Source organism: Anas platyrhynchos, chromosome Z (genome assembly GCF_047663525.1).
Source record: "Anas platyrhynchos isolate ZD024472 breed Pekin duck chromosome Z, IASCAAS_PekinDuck_T2T, whole genome shotgun sequence".
Lineage (NCBI taxonomy): Eukaryota > Metazoa > Chordata > Aves > Anseriformes > Anatidae > Anas > Anas platyrhynchos.
Window position 1 is genome coordinate 1,653,021 of NC_092621.1, and position 17,288 is coordinate 1,670,308.

General features: G+C 42.2%; 1 protein-coding gene across 2 annotated transcripts in view; it reads right to left on the reverse strand.

The window, feature by feature from the left end:
* Positions 1-17,288, reverse strand: part of DCC (DCC netrin 1 receptor) — a 350,318-nt gene that overhangs the window by 201,240 nt on the left and 131,790 nt on the right. For both annotated transcript variants that reach the window (XM_072031260.1, XM_027446519.3), the window contains 3 exons: positions 15,034-15,318; positions 4,649-4,799; positions 4,138-4,274 (listed from right to left, as the gene is read on the reverse strand). In XM_072031260.1, coding sequence (XP_071887361.1) covers positions 4,138-4,274; positions 4,649-4,799; positions 15,034-15,318 — 573 coding nt within the window. The remainder of the gene's footprint in view (positions 1-4,137; positions 4,275-4,648; positions 4,800-15,033; positions 15,319-17,288) is intronic.

Sequence of the window (17,288 nt, forward strand, 5' to 3'; positions counted from 1 at the left end):
CAGACCAAGGAATAATTAGTCTATATTGCATTTAATTTCTCCAACAAGATAGCAAGACCTGAGCAAGTTTAACCCATTCAACAGTGCCAGGTCACGAAGGAACAGAGCCCCAAATAAGTTTTCTAGGGTTCACCAGCTTTGGTAGAGTTGCTGCAACACTTAACCCAGTAAAGATCCAGCTGCTCCTCTGAAGTTTATCATAGCAGGTGGTCTGCTATAGCTCAGAAATTATTTTACGATGGGTACAGGGCTGGATTTGACTGAATATTAGCAGTAGCCTCTAACGGGTTTTGTAAATCTTGCAGTACTCGTGCATTTGTGCAACGTTACCTTAAGCTGCACTCAGAGTATGAGGAGGTTACTCATTTTTCAGGCTCTCACCGCTCTGTCAAACCACATTATGGTGATGCAGGCTTCCTTCTCAATGCTGCTCTCTCCCTAAATGATTCACACACAAGAACACGATCCATGCCCGCTTTATTCACTGCTTCCCACGACCTTGATCTCCCAATATCCATTTTGCCGGTGGAATTTATGCAGCAGAGCTCAAAGTAAAACAAGAAAAAACGGATTTGACTGAGATGCAGAGTGCTTACAATCGTTCATTCTTGTCAAAAAGACCGAGGTGATTTCATAAGCCACTTCTCACGCGGCAGCAAACCTTACTTTTGATGTAGCTGTTCTTCCGCAGTGGCGAAACGAAACCAGTGCTAAAAACACTTCATATTAAAAACTCCCTGGTGGAAGGCATTTGTATAGATGACTGCAGTTTGGAAGTATTTTTTGGGTTGCTTATACCTTATACATATGGATGCTTAGTAAAATTTAGCAATAGTTTTTCCTCCAAACACCATGCTAGATCCATTTTTTTTCCTTCAGTAGATGCTGTGCTCTTCCCCTACCCTACTGGCACAGCTATAAGAGCAGCTCGCTCGTTGATGCAATCAAAGGACCATCCAAACAGTAAGGAGGAAGAAAAGAAATGAAGTTCAAAGACATTCAAATCTCATCATATGAATTTATGACCATCTACAAAAATGATTTTTACAGAATTCAGTTCAGAAACTCCACCAGGACCTGAAATCCCAGACATTGGACCCACTACCAAAGTGGGATGAGTATGTAGAAATAGGTTGTAGACAAGTTTTTCCTACATTTATGTCACTTTGAGAACATTTAGGCCATGGAGGTAGGGTTTTTTCTCTGCCAAGAACAGCAGACTTTCAAGTCTTGCTCAACAAAACATGGAAAAAGCCATCAAAACCCCTTCTGAGGACAAAAGGGTGTAAAAATAAAAAAAAGGCACTTCTCAAAGTTAGAAAATACGCAGAAAGGAATTTAGTTAAGCCCCGTTCTAATCTTCAAACATTTGTCTAAACTCTAAATTCCCTAAAGCTACTGAGCATGTAGGTGATTTATATATTAAAAAAGGTAATCTGCACCAGACCTTTTAATATTCAGTACGCAGGGCGACGCGGCTAAAATATTGCCAAATTTTTATCGTGATTTTGCCATGCTACAAAATCACGATTTTTTATCGTGATTTTGCCATGCTACAAAATCACGATTTAGCAAAATTTCTCAGCTCGCCTTGCAAATTCATTCACATCTTGCGATGTGAGGCCTACGTCCAACGCAGGAGTTATTTTTAGCTTTTGAAAAGAAAAAAGGGATTCCATTGTGCAGTACGCTCCATTCCTTGCAAACAGCCTCATTACTTCAAAGATCAAAAGCATCTTGCCACCATGTGATGTAACTAACTTTGATCTGACGCCGTCTACCCAGCTAGACTTCAGAAGAGATAATTATGGGACTTGATTTGCTTTTTTTTTTTTTTTTCAAGCACTGCAAATGTCTTGCTTATCCCTCTTCGCACTCCAAACGCTTCAACAATTAAAGGATTACATCAATATTAAAAAATGCAAGTTTGGCAACAAAACGCAGATCAGCGATTTACAGTTTGTTAACTAAACGAGCGTATTAACTCCAAGGAAACGTATCTCCGTTTGTATCTAGCACAACAAAAATAAAAGTATGAATTTGTTATTCTGTTTACGAAATACAATTACACGAGAAACTTGGTACGTTTGAGAGTTTCCTACTGGTAAGGATGAATTCAACAAATAAATAGATTTGTAGCCCTGCTATATTGCTCTGGAAAAACAGATACCAGGGGATTGTCATCATCATCTGCTGAGTTTTAGCCACTTAATAACATTTGAGTCCTTTGAACAGTTGCTGTTATTAATGCAAACATACATGAACACGACGCTTCGTTTTCAGCTGCCTGTCACAAATGAATGATTTACTCAGGAAAACAAGAAATGCACATAAATATTGTGCCTTTTTGATCTGCTCTGAATTTGTAAATTCCTCGGCAACATATGTGAAAAGGAACTTAGAGAAAAAAATCAACACAGCTCATAGCAACTGCTTCTTTTGTATAATACAAACACGGAGTACACTTGAATTGTGTCGTGGCAATGCAGTTTTGGCTTCTTCTTGAGATTGTAAAGAGTCAGCAATTGTGGCATCTTTCATCCTCGTGCAGCTCTAGTTTCATTCTTAGTACTATCTTGCCATTATGTTCCCTCCTTTTAACGTTTTTCATTTTTGTATTCAACCTTCCAGTCGTGTCACATTGCCATCACATACCTCTCAGAATGTGCAAGAAAATGTATGCGCTTTTAATTTCTACATGACACTTACAGAACAAGGCATAATGTAGGTAGAGCTAGATGCATTACACACCAAATGCAGGCAGGAATCAATTTTTCAACAGGTATACAAAGGACCTAGGTGCAAATTTCCTATTAATTTTTACGTGAATCACATGGCCAGAAACAATCTATGCAAGAATCAACACAACGATCATCCAGCCACAGTTGCTCTTACCAAGAGATACTGCTATTGATGCTGATCCTCTGTCATTGGGGAGAAATATTAATCTAATTTCTACTTCCCAATCAACTCTTAGTCACCCACTGCACTCTACATTTGAAGTAAGACAGCTTTCGGTTAGACAAGTACATTGCCCAAGAAGTCACCTGCCTTTTTAGTATAATTCCTTATAATGAAAACAATTTCCCAAGTTGAACTTCTGCAATAATAAATCCACGTTTTTATTTTCACCCAGTAAAACAATGTATTCCGCTAATGTACCCAAAGAAACAGAACTGAACCCTCCATCATCAGTAATTATTATATTTTATTACAGCTAGATAAAAGGATATTGTTGTACAAGCACTGAATATCCTATAATCCAAATTAAGGCAGTATTCACTAATGAAAGTATTTTTATGCATAAGCTTTAAAGTCTGAATGTAAAATGAAGAGCACATTGAAATACATTATTGTTTGACTAAGAATTAGCTACGTAATATTTTAGATCTGACTGAACAACACCGAGGTACTCTGCTACTGCTCAAGGGTTTAAATGAAGAAAATAGAAAAAAGGCAGCTCACAAATTTAAATGTTTCTTATTTCATTAATGTTTGCCATGAAGAAGGGATGTGTGATTTGAGATATCTGAAAAACCAGTTCAGTCAGGAGGGTGCTTCCATAAAATTTAACAACAGGAACTCTCAGACCATCGCTGCTGAGTGAGGACTTCCACAAGTGTAACTTTTGATATTTTAGTGGAAATACTCTAACATACATTGACTTTTCTTACCTTAATATATTGACAGTCATCCACACACCCTGAAGGACCAGCCCTGTTTCTCTGATCCTAATAATATTGCAGAACCATGCAGGAAAAGAGGGCACGTTTGGTGAGCAGCTGCAGACCTGATTTTCACCCATTGTACTTCTCACTTGCTCATCAGTGACATGCATTTTAATAGGAGAAATAAGGCTTCAGGAAGCAGAAACAGAAGGAAGGACCGTTTACAGAACACCGTAGCAGTTAGCATCCAATACCATAGGATATTCAACCACAAGCTTATAGGACACAGTGGATATATCCAAAGATTTACAGGATTTGGTTTCCATAGGTGTGAATTCCTGATCAAGGTAGAGAAGGAATTTTGCAATTTTTGCAATTACTTGGAATTACGGAAATTAAGTCATTGTGAAAAAGGCAACAATTAGAAACATTCTTGGAGAAGCAAAGCAGGAGCAGTTCACGGACTCACCCATCACTGACAGTTCCGCAGAGCCGCTGCTGTTCTCGTTCTTGTAGGTGACGACGCATGTGTATGTCCCTGAATCATCATCGGTCACGTTTGATATGAGTAAGTTACTGCCAGCCAGTAATGAATACTTTTTGGACCTGAAATATCAATATTGGATGTTTGCAGGGCATTAAGATGGGATCTCTATCCAGCAAAACACACATCGTAAATTATTCCGCGACTAATTCCCCGCTGCGATTTTTGCTGTTAATAACTTTACACCTCCATTTTAAATACCAGCCTAGGAATCCATTGTAGCAGGCGACATTTATGATCGAATTCCACCCTCAGATTTGGCGTGGAGATTAATTACATGGGCAGGTAAAAAAAACCTGGTCCAGTGTCATTCATATTTAGGAGAAAATTTCACGGCCTCCAAGTCTACCCCACTGAACTTCAAGTATTAACGGTTTTGCCTTTAATTTGCTCAAGGTAAATGTTATGATATGAAAGGCACAAAGGGGTGAGGTACCTGATAGGGAGCACTTCCTCTCCTCGCAGCCACGTGAAGGTGGGAGGGGGGTACCCAGAGACGCAGCACTCCAAAACAGCATCCTTCCCTTCCATGGCCATCACGTTGGACGGGCGCTGCAGGAAAAATTGTTGCCTGTGCAGACCTGGATCTACGAAAGCAAAAGAGGTAGTTAAGTTAAAAAAAAAAAAAGACATTCTTTTTGTTGGGGAATATATAAACCAGCTGATCAATAATGGCCCCAAGAGACCACACTTTTCACAGATTCTTACTGATGGAAAAAAATAGAAAATCATAGTAGAGACATAAAAAGCGTATCAAATCACAATCCTAGAGCCACTTACGGGTTGAACCAAGGGAGCAATTTGCAGGCGGAACAATACCAGCTTTCAGCAAGGTGAGAATGGACTGTTTATAGCCTGGTATTAAAGCCAGGTCTCGGAAAGCCACGGGAAGAGGCACAGCCGCGGCAGGAAAAGAGAGAGATATGTGAGGTTGTAAGTGGTCCGGGATTAATGACGCTGTTTTGGAGTTGGAAGAGGGAAGTTCATAAATATGGCAAGGAGAGAGGAGGAAAGCTTCAAGTGAAGGAAAACAGAATATAAAGGAAGAACCTGAAAATCCTGAACTGAAAGGGAATTAGGAGAAAGATCAGTGCCCCAAGTTATCCTTTGCCTTACAGCAGGTGTCCACATGGACATGCCACGTGTCTGAGGCTGGCTCAGCTGGCCTTAAACACTTACTTGTATAAAACCAAGCCAAATTCAAGGTGCACGTCTTAGGGTGAGCCAAATCTCTCCGTCAGCACCAACCAGACAGTTTTTAAGACACCCACACTCAGGTAATGAGCTGGCCGGCCCCAAATCCCACCCGCGGTGTCTGAAATACCAGCAAGCAGAGCCATACGCCGAGGAGATCTGCTGGGTTTGTTTGCTTTTACATGAGTCTGTTCCTCTTCTAAAAAATACTTTCATTTTCTTATCGCAGATGTTGAAGCAAATGTGCTGGCCCACAGCCATTAAACATTACTCCTTGTTTCTGACACAAACATAAAAATTACACAATATAAATGAATATTCCTACCAAAATTAACAGCTACCAGATCTTCCAAAATCATCTCCAAGTAATTAACGGCTTCTCCCGTAGAAGTAGGAAGAAACGGTAAGGAATTTCTTATGGATTTACTACAGCAGATCTCAACTTCATACAGGAACCAGATGGATGAGCAGTTTCTAGCCATCCGAATTACAACTGGTGCAGAAGTTAGCACACAAAATTCAATAGCTTCAATCTGTGAAGAGATCCCAGCTGACGTCCTGGTTTTGGCTAGGATAGGGTTGATTTTCCTCCTAGTAGTTGCTATGGTGCTAGCTGAAAAGCCACACGGATATTTGGGGAAAGTATCCAAAGATGTCCTTTCCTTTGGGCACGCCTTGTGGATGCGGACATCCGCAATTTCTTCTCAAAGAACCAAACTCTTGAACAATGGCTTGGTGTTAATGCTAAAAGAATCCTCGCCAAAAGGTCTGTGGAGCACGGGCTGTGAGCTTCGGCACGAGGTACAGCATCATTTGTATGATCTCCGTCCACTTACTCTTGGAAACGGGGTTAAAAATATCACTGAACGTGTACTGGGTAAACCCTGTGAAAATATGGATTAATGGCACGACAGCTACTTCAGGATTTGGTTGAGTCGTCTTGATAAAACTAACGACTGCTCCACCAGTACATCCTGTTATTTCCAGCTCATTGCAAAGGGTCGATCAAGTGATATTTCTCTATTAGAAAGGACGGAAAAATGAGTAAGATTTTAAGATTAAATGGTCATTAAATCTTTTCTCTTCTACAGCACAGGCCACGGACTTACACCCAGCCTGAGCTCAGAAGTACATTTGAATAAAGTGCGTTCTTCGAGAGGGCATCCAGCCTTGATTATCAAGATATCCAAGTTCTCGTTATGCCCTTCTCCAGCTGATTAAAGAGCACTTAGTATATTCTCCCTGACAAGGTACTCAGAGCCCATAATCAAGCCCACACAATCAGCCAGCTACGGGCCAGCTTCAGCGAAGGACAAAGTGCTCCGCTAGAGTCATTGACTTCATTCCAGCCACGATTTCATCTCTTATGCACGATTGCGTTGTTCGTGGCCTGAACCCAACGCCACGATGCCCCCATCACTAGGGATGTGCCAGGACACCTCTTGGTCGTCTTCTTACAAAGCTGCTCTCGCTACGCTCCAAAAACTGTTAGCGAAGCACTTGATTCATCTTCTTCACCCCAATCTGCAAAACTGCTTCGCTGTATGGTTTTGGTTTGTTGTTGCTGTTTTGAAACCCAAAAGGCTTTCTCCTATCTTGGTCCTGCTCCCCAGAACCCAATTTCCAGATCAGGGCATCGCAAGGATCTGCTCCCAGCTTGCAGAGAGCCCATCGCGTCGCCGGCATTTAATCCTGTTGATTTTAGCATATTTCTACACGTTAGTGTTTAAAACTGAACAGATCTACCTAAAACTAATTACGAAGCAGTGAGCTGGAAGAACTTATTTCCCCGAAAACCAAGCATAAACCTCTCGTTTCCTATATAGCATTTTTCCTGAGCACACAATGAGGAGTAACGAGGTGCCTCCATATATCCACATTTTCCATGCTCGTTAAATTGGTGACATAGTTGAAATTTGGAACTAGAATAGGATTTGTAAATGTGTGTGTGATTTTGATTATCCCCATTACCCTGATAGCGGAGCCTAATGCACTATTTGGAAAGAAAAAAAAACACTCATCTTCACAAAGCCTTGTTAGGGTAAGTCGTTTTATCTCCTTTTTATAGATGGTTAATGAAGTAATTGAGATGTTTTGTGATGCAACTGCAGACCTATGCGCATTCAGCAACATGGAAAGGTCCTGAATTAAATTTTTTCCTCTTTGTGTCAAAGGCATGGCTTCTGTTGCACTATCAGCATTAGTCCTTCACTGATCACTCCCAACAAAACCTCAGATTTGTGCCAATAGGCAGTGATTAGGGTTGAGGATGTATTTATTCTCACACCAAACTGGTCTAAAGTAAACGGATCTCCCATGCAACTCATTTCCATCTTCTAAGAAAAATGAAATTGCAAGGAACTCACTTGGATTCAGCTCTGCAGATAGAGTTGTCCAGCACGCAAGGAGAAAAATACATTTATATTGCAGTATTTTAACTATGCAGTGTATTAAAAAAGTACTTCCATAAAAATGTTGCATGCTCTTGTACAGCATCTGACTATACGAAGCTATTTGGTGCTACGACGGGCATTTGTAAGCATTCTGTTGACAAAAATCTCCCATCGTGTCGTACCCACGCAATTTTTCCGAGCGAATTTGGATAATATTGGACTGGGCCAGTCGGATTTTTATGTTTATTGCAGCAGTTTTGATATTGCAAATGGCAGAAGTGAGCTGCCTTTAATGTGACACTGATGTGACGGAATAGCTCTAAGTGTTCGTAGTCGCATTGCTAAATTCGATTAAATGAGATAAAGATTTAGACCGACTAAAACCCAATTTTGCTCTCCGCTGTCAGCGAAGAAAGGCCGGCGAAATTCCCCGACCCGATCTCCCCATCATGCCTAGAGGCTGAACACTTAATCCCGACGAGAAAGCAAGGGTTATGGGCGAGCAGTGTTAGAGAAATCTGTCATTAACGTGATACCGATCTCTCAATATACAGAATGCATTAAAATGTATAACCAGAACGCAGCCACTACTTGGAGATTTTGATTTTTTTTCTTTTTCGCCTCCACCTCCCAACCCCCTCTCGCATATCCCTGCTCCATCCTTTCTGCCCTCCCCAAGCAAGGCAAATCTGGTTCGGAAGAGCTGTAGGACGCGACGCGACCAAGAAAATAGAAGAAATAAGGACACGAAGATTGTAACATTAGCACTGCCGTGCATCAGGGTGTGAAGACATTCTTCTTACTGAAGGAACTTCAAAATACATTAACTAAAGCGCAAGGAGAAATGTGCCAAGTCGCTGCTGGAACACAAGACCGTACATCAGGGGTCCTTTAACGATGACTTCTTGCGCGACGCTCCCTTTGCTCAACCATAATGAAGACAAAAATATTTACAGCCCTTTACTTGTTCCTAGGTAAAAGGATAAGGTAAGATTTATTACTCTGGGAGTAGACAGGGGACTCGGGTGTTGTGTATTTACAAGACAAAAGCAGGAAGCTTTCTCTCTCGCCATTAAAGTTTTAGAGGCCAAATTGAAGCAGAAGGAAGTACTCCACAACAGCACAAGCAGAGCTAAGACAAAAAAAAAAAAAAAAAGAACAAAAAGACACATTTATATTCTTTCTATCAGCTGAGCAACACAACTTTGGCAGACATAGCTTTAGAGCTCCATCATCCTTGAGAAGCAAAGATGTGAGCAATTAAAAAGCAGTGGTTTGATCCCAGTAGATAAACGAATTCAGAGAGGAACCTAATAAGATTTTAAAAGTGACCCTATGAATATTAGGAATATAACTCAAGAGGAGAGCCGGCCTCTCTCCCAGCAGCATTTCACCCTTGTTCTGCTGAAAACCCGAGATGAACCTCCAAGCCGTTCAACTTGATTTCCTAGAGAAGAGGCACAGCAGAAATCCCCCCAGAACTCACGGCAATGCAAATCACCAACAAAAAAATGATGTTTTTCATCGGTTTTCGTACACTGATACAGACTTTGATTGCATTGAGCATTATTTTGTCTCTCAAAGATGACGGGCTGATGGTCCATCAGCCACTCCATGATTTATTTGTTTTTAGTATCGTTCGCTCCCTTCGTTTTCTCCTAGACCTCGGGAATCTTCAGTATTCAAAATTTACGGTCAACAATTAATGATCCAGAGAATCTCCTTGCTCCCTCAGGAGCTACTTTTTATCTGGGTACAGTGACCTAAAGATATCTGAGGCACAGGCTTTAAGACCCACAAGACAGTCCTGGAATAAAAAACAACTTTTGGCATTTTTAAACATAAGGAATATTTTTGAATAACCAATGCCATAAGTACAAACCTTTTTCCCAAACTGGTTTAGAAACTAATTTTGCTCCAGTGTTTAGGTGTTTTGAATTTTTTTGTAACCACGCTGCTAGGGTATGAATAGGGCTTTAATCAAAACTGCCTTTTGCTTCGTGTGTTTTAGTAAAATCCTGAATAAACACTAAATATACCCACAATAACCATACAAATTATTCCACTTGAATTCTCTCTGCCTGCTAATTTAACTCCTGCACGGGGGAAAACTCTTTTGGTTTAAGAGAGAGCTTGACAAAAGGCAGTGGCTATTAAAGATTTGTCTGTGTTTCACTGGCAAATTAGGCTAATGGCCGGAGAAGAAAGCAAAGTGTTTCGTGCAATTAAATACAACAAGCTGGAAGTTCATAAAATGACAAAACCCCTAAATCGCCTCCAAAGGTATAAATCACTACCTCTGATGATGGAGATGTATAATAGGTACAGTCGTTAATGGTTTATTAGCATTAATCAATTTCCTGTATTAAAAACAATCTCGTGTCACTATGCAGTATAAAAAATCTCAGCAAAGGCTGTTCCAGCACTAAAAGGGGAATTCTGTGTTGGGTTCCTTCGTGGACTGTGTTTTTAGAGCAGAATTTTTGGTAAATTTAGGTAAATTAGTGAACCACCTTGTTCTTGGCTGCATACCAAGCTTGCAAGCCAACCTGTGACCAATAGTTGACAGTATCAGCACCCTCAATCTAATTAACGTCATTAATTGTCTACCAAAAATCTTCCAGTAACACCTTTTGCCTCCAAATACATCCAGAAACACATTACAAAATATTCTTCAGACCCCTTATTCAACTCTAAATTTATGCTTCGAGCATCACAAGCGCTAAAACCGATCCCACTTCGAACAATTACTCAAATCTGTGTGTTTTTAATAAATAAAACCACTATTCTGGCAGCTAGCCCGGGAGCGCTGAGCAGACCACACTTCTTGAGTAGATATTATTGTTTTGGTGACTGCATTGATCTGGAGATGGGCTTCTAAGAGGGTGCACACTGACTGTAACCGTCTCCATCTGCTTGCTCTTTTTTTCTTCTAACTGCGGAAGTTGCTGTAATGTGGGAAATTTGATATTTGGATGCTTTTGGTAATAAAAATAAGCAGAGTAATCGCAACAGTGCTAAGTGAGGCGGCACGGGCTGGTGCAGGTGGGATATGGATGTGCTCAGCATCCAAAGGGCTCTCTCCTAATAAGAGGAAAATGAAACCTTCATCAGCCACGATACCAATCGAGCAGCACAAGCGATGCCCACGCCTGGTCCACAGCTCAGGACGAGGCACCTGAGCCATTTGTTCCTTGGTCTGAAAGCAGGAGAAGCAGCTACCAGCATCCAGCCTGCCCAGCTGCTGAGCACACACCAAGTTTTAGCATCAATTCCTGCTCTCAACCCTTATCACAAGCTCTCTTGAAGCAAATCCAACCTTGATTTAAATGCAGCTGATGGGAAATCCGTCACGTACTTAAGCAAAACCAGTAATAGCCGCTGGAATTAAGTGTTTGACTTCCTTATGCTTGCAAGAATATAGTTGCAGGTTTCCAGTCATTAGTTCTTTATATGGCTTATAAAAAACAGCAGGTTAAAGAGCCCTTTCCACCCCAAATATGTACTTACAGATTGCAATAACAGCAATTCTATAAAGATGTCCTGGACAAAGTACAAATTTCCCATGTGTTTACCAAAAGGCAGGCTATGGAAAATAAATACCATAATTCTTTCCTGAACTGTTATTAATCAGCACTCACTCCCTCAGCTGCTGCCTCAAGCAGGAAGCTCTTATTTAGGTGGTATTCACGTAGCAGAAAATCCTTCCCAAAGCAGCCTGGGCTCTAATGGAGGTTTTACACAGTGGCATGCCCATAAATGAGTGTGCAAATACACGTGGCGTGAGTTCAGGGCAAGGCAACCCTGCAGGAAACGAGCACTGGACAACATAAGGATGAAAATGGGTAGATTAACAAAAATAAAATCCATACATTGAGTATTTTATTTGACCACATCTCCTGGAAATCTGTTTTCATCGAAAGAATAAACAGTGTTAAGCGTTAGCTGCTGAGGTTATGTGTAAATACAGGAAAGGATTGACTTAGGTAATTATTGGCAGTTAGAGAGCGTACGGCCAGACAGCCTGGGTATGAATGAGAAAAATCTTGATTTTTGCACAGCCTCACGGTATTGTAGAAGAAACCGAGGCTTCGACAAAATTTCGTGCTTGAATTTAAGCGGACCTGCCTCAAAATTAAAGCTAAAAGCTATCAAACAATGGAACTGAGCATACCCCACTCCTCTCCTTTCCCATATGGACATTTACTAATAGGATGTCCCCAGCTACGACGCCTCCTGCATGGATGTGGCTACCCAAATTTAAGCTAAGGTGGTGTTACAAGACCAACCTTTCCTTCCTAATTCTGTCTCAAGACCTTGAGGGATCCGTTTCAATCCGTGCTCGTTGCTGCTCTACCCTTCTCTCCTCGGAAGCACAACGGTGAGGAAGGAGCTCCAGCAACCCAACTCAATTTGCATTCAAAACGAAGGAATTACACGATATTGTTATTGTTATCTTGCGCTGCAGCTCAGCAGACAAGCTCGGAGAGAGAGAAGGAACGTCCCTGGCAGACAATAGCACGGTGGCAGATTGCTTTGATGGCTCCTGATAAGCGCAGGATTATTATTTATAAATAGAGAACGACTGGCTTTCAGGCACCAAACTGCTCAACTTCTCCTTTTCAAACATCATTCGTATTTCTGAAGTGTACAGACCTCCCAAAGAAACTTGCTAATTAATTTACAGAAGCAAGGAATTTGGCTATAATTTAATTCCTTCGCCCTGCTTTGTATAAGATCTTTTTGCCTTTTTTTTTTCTTTTTTTTTTTTTTTTTTTGGTGCAGTAGTATTGTTCTCTCTAAATTAATTAGGTAAGTGTGTGCGGTTATTTGAATGTGTGCTTCCTCATTTTTCCAGCACTTGCTGAAACTTTCCACTTGGGACTAAGCTTTCGGAGCTCAAAGAAAAAGAAAGCTTCTGTAAAAAAGGTGAAAACGTGCATTTGAAATGAATGTGATTCTCCAAGCAGCATTACCTTGTGCCAGGATCCCAGTGGGACCATTCCTACCTGCAGGCATCCCTTTCTTTTTGTTTTCTGTCCCCATCCTGTTGAGGAGCAGCTGGGTGGGATGCCAGCAGCCAGCCAAGGCTAACCACCACAAGCTACTTCTCTTTGGTAGCAGAGGTTGAAGGCTTTATCACTCTTTAGTTTACAAGGGGAAAGAAACAACAGGCTTGAGTCAGATAAGGTGAATTTTAATCCTTCCCCTGCCCCCCAGGAGAGCAGTAATCCCTTCATCTGAACATTTTGTTTTGCTAACCTCTATCACATCGCATGACAAATGTTTCTACCAAGAGAAGGTCCGGATATTTCCAGACCCACCACAACGTCAAATCAAATCCTTAAGCCACAGGCACTCCGACTGAAAAAAAAAAAAAAAAAGAAAAGATTGCTTTCATGTCTATCCCTCGTTTTCTCTTCCATTTCGTTTGGAAGGTGTAAAGACGATCATAAATTATTTGCCAGGATCGCAGCCAGTTTTGCCACACGTCCTTGCAGAGGTGCTGTGTTTTCACAGCATCTCTCAGCTCTGATCTTGCGATCGCAGATCATAACCACCAGCAGTGGAGAAGGCACATTTTAAAAATACAGAGAGGGGATGCACTACCTAAGCCTTTTTCTTTTGCTACCTTGCCTTTTGAAAGAAAGTTTTGTTGTTGTTGTTTTTGCACTAAGCAGGGGAAAAAAAACCACTGCCTTCGCTAATTACAGAAGAGGAAAGCTGCAGCTGAAGATAGATTTCTGCCAACGAGTGAAAACAGGAGAGGCTGAATTAGCAGCAAAGTATCAGAGAGCTCTGAACCATCAAAGCGTGCACACGAGAACCAAATTCCCAAGAGGCTCAATAAGATCTGAATTTTTTGTTTCAGGAACACCACTCATTTCTTATAAGAGCTGCTGTCTGTTCCCATTATCCTGAAATGAGGCCTTGTGCTGCTTGCCCTAAGCCAAAGTCTGACGGACTCCACTGGCTTCTTGTTAGATATTTTCCTCATTATTTGTTCCAGTGTTTTTCTGCTATAAAATTCAAACGTGCTGGGAAGAGACAAACGAATGTGAATTCCCCCCTCTCCCCTCCCCAGGCGGCGTGAGAGGCCATTTAGCCTCTCAGAAAGTTAACAGCCAGAGCTGTGAAAAGGAAGAAGCACCGACCCGTCCACAAATGATCAGAAATACAGACGGATGGCAAAATAACACTCTGAAGCTGAGACAGCTGAAAGAACTCTTCCAGCTTTTCTGTGACACACAAAGCTCGGTGGCAGCCTTAATTTCAGCCGAGAAAACTGGAGAAGTAAGATTCACAGGCAGGGAACTTAATTGACATTAATGACTGCAGAAGTAGTGATGCCTCAGTGCTGCCCCGTACGTAGGGAACAGCGCACGGCTCTGAGGCTCGTGGTGATCCTGGAAGCATTTTGACTTTTCCACCACCTCTCATTTAGTGAGAACTATTTAGTGAGAAATTATGCAAGCCGTTTGCTCAGGAGAAGCATCCCAAACAATTTCTGAAAATGCAGCATCCCTGCCCGATTTCATTCGCGGTTACACATTAGCAGGCAGATCTAGAAAGGAAGGAGATTTTGAAGGAATGCCTTCTTCAGACCCCTCTTTTGACGCCCAGTTCTTGGTGAAATACTGCAGTGGTAACCATCCCATTTAACTGATGGATTCATTAGATGGAACAGCAAGGTGCTGCTCACTTGGCTGAGTTTATAACACTGGCTGACACAGTTAAACTGTGGCAGCTCCCAAACTGCAGTCTGTGAAGCTTGGCAGATCTTATCAGGGCTGAAGCATCCAAGTAACCTGGCTTTAAGTAGGTAAATTTGGCAGCTAGTCCCGACAGATTGCTTTTCTAGTCACTGGAGAAAGAGGACCTCTTCCAGTGAGTATTTGGGGACAATAACTTTTGGGTAATCTGTGAGGTAGGAATTACTTGTCACTCTCTATTAACCATATAAAAAGACCAGCTTCATATACATCTAAATGAGGTACACAAAGTTAGGAAATGTGAATATTTCCCTACAGTGTCAGCTCCTTACCTTTGCATCACACTGCTTCTAAAGGGCTCCAAATTCTTCCATGTGATGAAGAACATGGAAGCTTGTAGAAGGAACTAGAAATTGGGATAAAGCAGCCTAGCTGCCCCAGAAGGAGTGACTGCAGCTTGAGAATCAAGGGACATAATCAGACAAGTGAAAAAAAGTGAGGTAAAAGCGTGCAGCTCTTACCTGACAACACTCTGACTTCTGCATCATTCCCGGTCCTTGAACTGGCTGGGTTTTTCGCCAGGCACCTGTAGATCCCACTGTCCCCAGGCTGAATCCTGCTGATTTGTAAAGCTCCAGAGGGCAAGACGGCCACCCGTGCGTCGGCCGGGCTCAGGAATAAATCCTCCTGGTTTCGCTGCCAGTGCACCACGGGCATGGGCTCCCCGACGACTTCGCACTTGAGCAGGATCGTGTCTCCCGCAAAAGCCGTGACCGATTCTGTCTGGGAAAGAAACCTCAGCGGTCCTGCAAACACAAGCAAAAGAAGCAGTTAGATAGCTGCTGAAAATAGAAGTCCTTCACTGTTTCCATGTCGATTTGGATTCTGGTAACATTCCAGACTTCAAAATAAAAATAAATAAAGAAAGAATTGTGATGTTCTGAAACCTACTTGGAGATTGCTGTAATGGCTGGGTGACTAACACCTTCTTTTGTAAATTATACTCATTAACGGCAAAGAAAAGATGTGTTAAAGAGCAACAAATTGCATCTGTTACTAACAAACCCACTCAGGAACAACTTGAAGGAAGTACAGACGCTATCGTGCAACACAAACCTCTCAGAAAAGCATTCAAAGGAGGGTACAACTGAACCTACACGGGGTTAGAAAAATGTTGCAGTCTCATCTTTCTGCATTTCTCCTCGCCCTTCCCTCTGAAGAAGAAGAAAAATGATCTGAAATGTCTTCTCTTGAAGAAATCCTTTAGGTCACAGTCAAATACTTCAAAGAGGGAAGGGCCTGTGTCTGCTTTCCTAAGAAACGTTTTTGTCTTACAAGGGGAAGAGAGCAGAGCTAGGAGCTTTAATTGCCTAACTCCCAAACACCCCAGCCTTAATCCTGTAGAAACATGATGGCCACATCCTTCACGTGCTACAGAGGAGAAAAAAACAACAACAACAACAGGACACAGACTGCAAGATGCAAAGAGGCAACCCCAAGGCCAGGCCAGAGTGAGGCCTGAAGTGCAGGCGCCGCTATGGGAAGTCGGCCTAGTAAATGCAGGCCCTCGGAGAAGTATGCACAAACACACATTTGAAGGAAGGGAAAACTTTAAATAAGATGCTAAAAGCAACTGAAAAATATAGAGGAAACGAGCATCTTTCAGATTATGAAGGCTTTCACAAGGCGTTTGTCCAAAGGCGCTGTTAAACTAAGGAAGCAGAGGAGGAAGGCCCTGAGTTTCCTGACATGAAATTGGCACTCGGGCATTCAGCAAAGGCATTATACTAGGGAATAACAGCACAAGGAAAGAGCAGGAGCTTCATTTCGTGGTTCAGACACCCGTCTTGGGGTCCCCCACTAGGTTTCAGTGCTCCCATCCCACAGAGCACCCTCAAGGCTGCCACATCACAACATGGACGCAGTGCTCCCAGGAGCTGAGGCAAGGGGATTCCCCACGAAGAAAAACAGGCTCAGGAAAGGCTTCCCGAGGGATTTCTACACATAACCAGGAGCCTACATTGCTTCTTTACTGCGGGGTGGTGCTCCCAAATAGCTGTGTGTATTCAGGGATAACTGTGGTGGGAGCTTTTTACCTGAAAAAGTTGGAAGAGACGGTGTGAACAGCAAGGGAAGACTGTTGAAAAGTACAGATTTTCCAGCAGGAAAAACATCTAAATTTAACAGTGCACTGTAAAAACTAGGACTAAAACAGTTGCCATAATAGAGGAACCCCCCTACGTCCTGCCCCAGAAATCCATGCGATAATCCCAACAGCTTTTTTTCAGGCAAGGAAAACAACTTCTAGCATAGACAGACCGACTCCTCACATGGATTCGTGGTGTAACTTTTTATTTCTCTCTTTTTATTTCTCTCTAGCAGTGTTCCCAGCAGTCCCAAACCTGCCGTGCCCCTGCACGTTGCCCTGTCGCTGCACCGTCTCCCGTTCTGCGGTGTCACAACATCTCCAAGTTTTAAAAATTCATAACATCTGTGCATAGCAAATCAGGATGTCACCAAAACCTTCTTGCTGTGCCTCAAAGAAAAGCACCAGCCACCTTTTTTTCCGTGGTTACGTTCAGGACTCATTCATCTCTTTGTAGGACCACAGCATACAAGACCTTAAAACCATCTCTGGGTCTTCGCAGGTCTCCTGCCTGGCTGATGCTGATTCATTCTCAGACAGTTTTTGAAGCTACGCAGATGTTTGGGTTGTTGGGAGCCGGCTCGGGGGAACAGAGCAGCAAATCCCTTCTGAGAAAGTCACTTTCCGAGA